The sequence below is a fragment of the Pundamilia nyererei genome, unplaced genomic scaffold (assembly GCF_000239375.1).
Source record: "Pundamilia nyererei isolate P.nyererei 1_Seehausen unplaced genomic scaffold, PunNye1.0 scaffold00156, whole genome shotgun sequence".
Taxonomy (NCBI): domain Eukaryota; kingdom Metazoa; phylum Chordata; class Actinopteri; order Cichliformes; family Cichlidae; genus Pundamilia; species Pundamilia nyererei.
The window spans coordinates 156,200-163,225 of NW_005187557.1; the positions used below are offsets into that span (position 1 = coordinate 156,200).

Consider the following 7,026-nt stretch of genomic DNA (forward strand, 5'->3'; position numbering starts at 1 on the left):
CACCATCTTGCTGGAAAAACTCAGGGAACGTGCCAGCTTCAGTGCATAAAGAGGGAATCACATCATCATGTAGCAATTTCAAATATCCATTGGCCTTGAGGTTTCCATTGATGAAGAATGGACCCACTATCGTTGTACCCCATATACCACACCAAACCATCACTTTTGTTGTTCCAACAGTCTTGGAGGGATCCATCCAATGTGGGTTAGTGTCAGACCAATAGCGGTGGTTTTGTTTGTTAACTTCACCATTCACATAAAAGTTTGCCTCATCACTGAACAAAATCTTCTGCGTGAACTGAGGGTCCTGTTCCAATTTTTGTTTTGCCCATTCTGCAAATATAAAACAGGACTGGTTTACTTGCATTATACATCCAACTGTCATTCCAAATTATTTATAAATAGCTAAAAATGTAAAATGTAATATAAATTTTAACAATGTCTGGTTACATATAACTTGCAGCCCGAGGCTGTATTGACTTTGTGTTTTCCACTAATGGAAAACGACTGGAGACATCTCAGTGGGTTAAAAAAACAAAGAAAAAAACCCAAAACACATGTGTCTCATCATAGTATTGATGGTCCACAGCTCATTAAAAAACCAAAGCCCACTATTTCTATTCTCATTGATAAGGAAATCCCACATGGCCCAAGGTTCTAAGATAATTGAGCACTCTTGACATTCTAGTGGGAGTCCGCTGACCCCTGGCTCCTCAATTAGTCCCGTGGCCCTGAGATCACTACAGCTACATCCACCACCACCCCCCCACCCCCCACCCCCCCGTCCCCTTCGCATTCACAGTGTTCCTTCCATTAGAAGGAAGGCAACAAGGCAACCACCCTCCTGAACATGGCAAGCTGAGCACATCAGCCCTGCTCTGGGTGATCTGACCTAGTTCACATGCTGATTTGATGAGTTGAGATCTGAGCTACATTTGGTTCCAGCCTTCAAACAATTCTGAGTTATTGAAAAAAAGCCGAAACTCCCAGCTGACGAGGCGCCGTGCTTCTTGTAGATTTCAATTATTAAACTTCGACAGCAGACATTTTCTTACTAATAGACAGAAGTGTGCATAAAATAATGGCAGAAGAAGCGCACTTAATTGTGTAAACCATCCACATCTACCTACACTGTGCACGGGCACGGAAGATACAGTGAGCTACAAATTATTGATGACTGCTCCACACGGAGTTCACCTCTCCATTGTTTGGTTTGTTCTGTACATCGTTGTTCTGTTTGCACTGCGTGATGTAGGTGAGATACTGTGACTGATCACTTCAAAGCTGCTGCATTTTTCATTCAGCACTGACAGGCTATGCAGAGATTTGGGAAGTTCAAGCCAAACACAAATGAGCGCACACCGCCATCTGGTGGCCAGTCTCAAATCCTAATCTGCTTCAGGTTTCGTCATTGAGTTTGTTATTACAGTTTTTTCTGAATGCTTAAACCCTAACTGTGATTCTTATAGCACAATTTCTAAAACTATTAATACTTATAGCAAAACCACTCACTGAGTTTGAAAAACTAAAAGCACAAACACTGCTTTGCACTCAGTTTGCCATTTTGTAATACACACTTTGCAAACCTGTAGCTACAATCCACTGCACAGCACTCTTTTTGCAGAACTTTAAACACAACTCATTGCTTACACTCAATTACCAAATTTCCAACACACTCCTAGCAAAATTATACACATTTACGGCCATTATTTACACTATTTTGCCAACTGTCTGGCACACTGTCACATGTGAAAACTTTTTTAGATAATTAGTTCACTTTGCAATCAGCCCAAGCACTATAATACAGGTAAGCTCTGTGTGTGGAGTACAATGGAGGGAGCAGGAAAGAGTGAGAAGTAGAGGAGGCTGAGGAAGAGGACGTGGAGGTGAAGAAGTAGGATGAAGAGGACGACAAGGACAAGGAGGAGCAAGAGGAGGACGAGGAGGGGGGAGAGGAAGATGAGGAGGGGGGATAGGAAGGGTAAGAAGAGTAAGAAATAGAATTGCTGATGACATCAGAGCTACAATAGTGGACCATGTAATCAACCGTGGAATGACCCTGAGGGAAGCTGGCCAACGGGTTCAGCCTAACTCGAGCCGCTACACTGTAGCAAGCATCATAAGGACATTTTGAGAATCGGTTAGTACAGTCACTTTGCACTAAGATTTGTAGCACTGCCGTATGCCAATGAGAAACACAACAATACCATTGATGTAAAAATACTGAAATTGTTACTTTACAGAATTGCTAGCTAGACGACCAGATGCTGGGGCAGAGGAAGCATGTTCACTGCAGACCAAGAAACCCATATAGTCAATATGGCGATTGCAAATAATCCTATACTTGGAAATGAACACTTGTGTTTGTTTTGATGTGTTTGAATAAACACCAGTACTTGAAGTTTGGATCCCTCCATGTTTACAGACCTATGACAAAAGTATGAGCTCAAACTGACATAGCCTACCTTGTGCACAGAGAAAGCAAAAGCCAGATGTGTTTTTTTATTCATACCATCAGTGTGTAGTGCATTGTGTGCTTATTAATATGATGGCTTGTGTTAACTGTTGGATACGAAAATACCATTTTTACAAAGGTGTGGAGAGATAAGCAAGGGTTATTCACTTTTACAAGAAAACTACAATGTTTTGCTGATTGGGTGAAGAGTTTTCTTATTTGTGTGTAGAGTTTTGCAAAAATAGCCAATAGTTACAAAAAATGTGTTCAAACCATCAGAAAAAACTGTAAAAGGAAAATGGGTTCTTTATGTACTTCACTTTACGTGCATTTGTTAAAGTATATTTAGTAGAAGAACATTTACCTCTGGTGCATTGAAACACTTTTATTTTTCAATGAGAACAAACAAAGCAAACCGACCACCAGGTTCTTTCAATGGCCGAACTCAAATTTCAAGTTGAGACAACAATCAAGACCCAACCTTCCATACAATTAAACTGTGTCTAAATTTTGAAGCTGATATCAGCATGTCGTAAAGATGTGAGAAAGCGGGAATGTTGTAGAGAGCCGTTTTATATATGGTCGTCCACAACACTCCCAGTTTCTCATGTGATCCCTTGGGAATAAGGATTGTTATAAGCAAATCTATGCAGTCGCAGGAACGGTTTGTTACTGCGTTTAAAACATAGACAAACATCAATAATCTCTGTCAAATTGAGTATATTCTCTGTATTATTGGAGGGTCCTGACCATACAACATAAAGCAACAGTTGTGGATTGGCGCCATATAAATGTTAAAAGGAGTCCAGGGATTTAGAAGTAAATGGGAAAATGATTCCCACTGCTCCCTTCACCTATGACCTCAGTAAACACATTCTTGATGACTTTAATGATGTATTTTCCATTTTTTCTGGTTTCAAGTCATATTGATTCCAACATTGTGTTCAGTTTGACTACAGTCACCGATTAGAGCCAAAAACGATGGAAAAGGAGAGTTGTTTTTATTGTTGGCCTACCTAGCTATTGTTTCGCAGATTTCCACGCCTCACTTGTCACATCTGGTTTCACAACACCAAGATGGCAATGGCCAAAACACCCAGCTCAAGGCTTCAAGATTGGACTTCAAAAAGCAATGGGGTCCATGTACTTCATTTTATACAGTCTATGGTTTCACCCTGAAAGAAGTGGGTGATGACAAATTGATGTTGTTGAGTTTGTCTTTTGTCTTTCTTCTCTTTTCCCCTGACTCACAACCATTTGTGGCGACTGGATGCCCTGCTCTGATCCTGGTGGTACCAGAGGTTTCTTCCTTTTAAACTGGAGTTTTTCCTTCCCACTGTCACCAAGTGGTCGGCGACAGGGTTTGTCTGATTGTAGGTGTTGTTTTTCTAATATTTTAGTGTCTTTTTTTTATTCAGGAAGAAGAAGAAACACTCAATTCATCATGGGAGTCCCCCAGCAGCCTACACCTATTGCAGCATAACTAAGTGAGGATTCAGGGTCACCTGATCCAGCTCTAACTATATGCTTTAGCATAAGGGGAAGGAAAGGAAAATGATGCAGGCCAATTTTATGATTATTGCCAATTATTTTGAAGACAGCTTGGTTTATGGTCATGGACCTCTGTAATACACATTTAATGTATTACAAAAAGTATTAAACAGAACCTTGCGACAACCTTGCAATAAGATAAAAGAGATTATTTAAAGAGATCAATAAAATGTTGGTGTAACTGGTGTGTTTATGTTAAAGGGTGGATCATACTGTGGAAGTGAGAGCTGAGCACAGACACTACCGTTCCTATTCAGGTATTTCTTCCGTGAATATCAGAGGAGAGCCATCATCTCCTAGGAAATCTTAGGCATCACCTCATTTCCTGCCTTCACGTAGATTTTTATGTAACTATTTGTAGCTTTCTGTTTCAATTATTTATGCATAGAAAAGTACACAAATCAATGCAGTGAGGTTCCCATGCATTTGGCATTTTCCGTTTTTGGCTTTTCAAATAATTATTCTCAACTGAAACCATTTAATATCGTTCCCTGTGTATCAACACTCTTACATGTTTACTCATCTGCCTTCAGTATATTTTTTTCCCGTTTGTTCTGGTGACCTCATTTTGGCAGGCTAGGGGGATTGGGGGGAGTCCGTGGATTTTAAATATCGGGGGTTCATTTCAATCCCTTCTCGAATCTACAGTAAAGCTGTTTTTCCTTGGGCAAAACCTTGAAGTAAAAGGATTCTCGACACAGGGGAAGAAGAAAAGCTCATTCTTATTTTATCAGCTCACGGACTGGTTGTTGCTGGAGATTACAGTGACCAGTGACCACCCTCACATTGTAGAACTGACACGGGCTACTGTACGTGCAGAAACTTGCCTTCATTGCTTCTTGCAGCTTGAACCCAAATACCAAGTGCAACTGAAAACAAAAAGAAATCTTTGCCATAGAAAGCCCTGAAGGCAAACGGCCTACGGAGCGCACTAGGGCGCTCTTCGGTTTGTAATACCGGCGCCTCCCTGTAGGGCGGTTCAGCCTCTGTGATTGGTTGACAGGACCTCAACGAGTGCTCCCTGGAGCCACAGAGGAACCGGTGAGCACGGAACAGGGGGGTAAAATGGCGCTGTCTCAAGGAACAAAGAAGAAAGTTTGCTATTACTATGACGGTAAATATCGAACGTATGCATCTTGGTTTGCCTTGATATCGAAGTGGCATTGGAAGAGTAGGAAATATTACATGTATTTCATAAAGAATCGAAAAAGGTTGTTATACCATCAGGCTAGCTAGCCGGTGTGGTGAGCTAATGTTAGCTTGACTAACTAGCCTGCTTTAGCCACACGGAAAGCCTAGTTGGCTGTTAGCTTAAGCCTGCACGTAGCACACTGGGGGATCTTCATCGAACTTTCAAGTGCTTTGGTAAAGGGACCAGTTTCGTGAAATTGTTCAAGCATTTTAGTGGGTTTTAGATGCGTGTGGCTAATAAGGTCTTCCCTGCAGCGTGAAGGAGTCGTGAAGCGATCCGACGCTAATCACATCAGTGTTACTCGGGAATTGCTAACAACTTCCGAGAAGTGTGAACGATGTACCGGCTTCCTCTAGATTGGCGCTATCTAGCCCAGTGGTTTCATAGAAGTTAGAATGCGTTTGACTCCATTTAAAAAAAATAATTAATGTGCAGAATCGCATACATAAGAAACTTCTATAACACTGAACTTATACATTCCCAGCCGAATGATTTGGCTACATTAACGGGTGTATTGAGCGTGGTCCTTCTCTCAAGCCTTCTTGTGTGCTTTTTAAAATGTTTGTCTGGCAAAATAATTCCGATAAAAACTCCCACAAGTCAGCCCAAGACGCCCACGGTGTATTCTGCAGTAGTCGTTTCGTGAATGTGTTACAAGTTTTAATTAAAAAAAAAAGAGGTTTAGAGTTGGCCAAGTTCACAAAAAAGTCATCCTTACACGAAGCCTCGTAGGCTTTTTAACTTAAAGGTGTATTTGAAATGCAGATGAGCAGGTTTTGGGTTGAGCTGAGCTTGAATTTGGCATTTTTAGAAGAACTAAAATGCCTAAGGCAATGTGGCTTTTCTTTCTTTCTTTCTTTTTTTTGCAATATCTAAAATAAACTTGTCTGGATGATGTTTTTGCCCACAGGTGATGTGGGGAATTACTACTATGGCCAGGGCCATCCCATGAAACCACACAGGATCCGTATGACGCACAACCTCCTCCTCAACTATGGACTGTACAGAAAAATGGAGATCTATGTGAGTCATACCACCAGACACATCAGACAGAGACACACACACAGGGTTTCTGCCAGGACTGATAGTACTCAGAGGCAAACTGTTAATGCAACTGTACCTTGCAACAGTTTTTAAATGGTAAATGGCCTGTATTTGTATAGCGCTTTTTTACACACATAAAAATGGGTAGTTATTTGCTGTTTACTGCAGAACTGCGATGAAGTTTTATAAAAAAAAATTTAAAATAATGGTCATCTGTTGCTGTTTTAACTGTGTTAAGCTTTGAACGATGTCCATGTTGAGTAACATTTATAGAGCTTCATGCAGCTGTAATTGTGGTTTATGAGTCTGTGACTTGTTCCTGTGCAGCCACAGTGAGGGTTTGGTCTCCAGCAGTAAGTTAAACTCATTCCAAATTGGCATTGGACTTATCCAGGGATCCCCTTTGTTACTGAGTCCCTTTCTAACTTTTATGGACAGAATTTGTAGGCAGCAGGTTAAAAGCTCTAGGTTTGGTGAGCTCAGCTTCACATCTTTGCTTTTTGCCAATGATGTGGTCCAGAGGGAAACACCTATCAGGTGAGACGAACCTTCTTGTTTGCAGTATTTCCAGAGTATTTGGTGTACCTGTGTATCGCCACCCAAAATATCATGACGCTGTGCTGAATCTTTTTTTTTCTGCCCCCTACCTCTACTGGTTTTAATTAGGGCTGAACGATATATCGCATTTGCGATAATATCGCGACATGATCAAGTGCAATTTTCTAACCGCAAAGGCTGCGATTATACTCTGGACATGTCCAAATTCATGGGCTGCATCCTCCTG

The 7,026-nt window shown here is 41.1% G+C and overlaps 1 protein-coding gene across 1 annotated transcript in view; it reads left to right on the plus strand.

Moving 5' to 3' along the window:
- Nucleotides 1-4,969: 4,969 nt before the first annotated feature.
- LOC102193309 (probable histone deacetylase 1-B) overlaps nucleotides 4,970-7,026 on the plus strand; it is an 8,064-nt gene continuing 6,007 nt past the window's right edge. Inside the window, exons 1-2 of the mRNA XM_005745228.1 lie at nucleotides 4,970-5,120; nucleotides 6,109-6,221. Of these exons, the coding sequence (XP_005745285.1) occupies nucleotides 5,072-5,120; nucleotides 6,109-6,221 (162 nt within the window). The 5' untranslated portion in view covers nucleotides 4,970-5,071. The remainder of the gene's footprint in view (nucleotides 5,121-6,108; nucleotides 6,222-7,026) is intronic.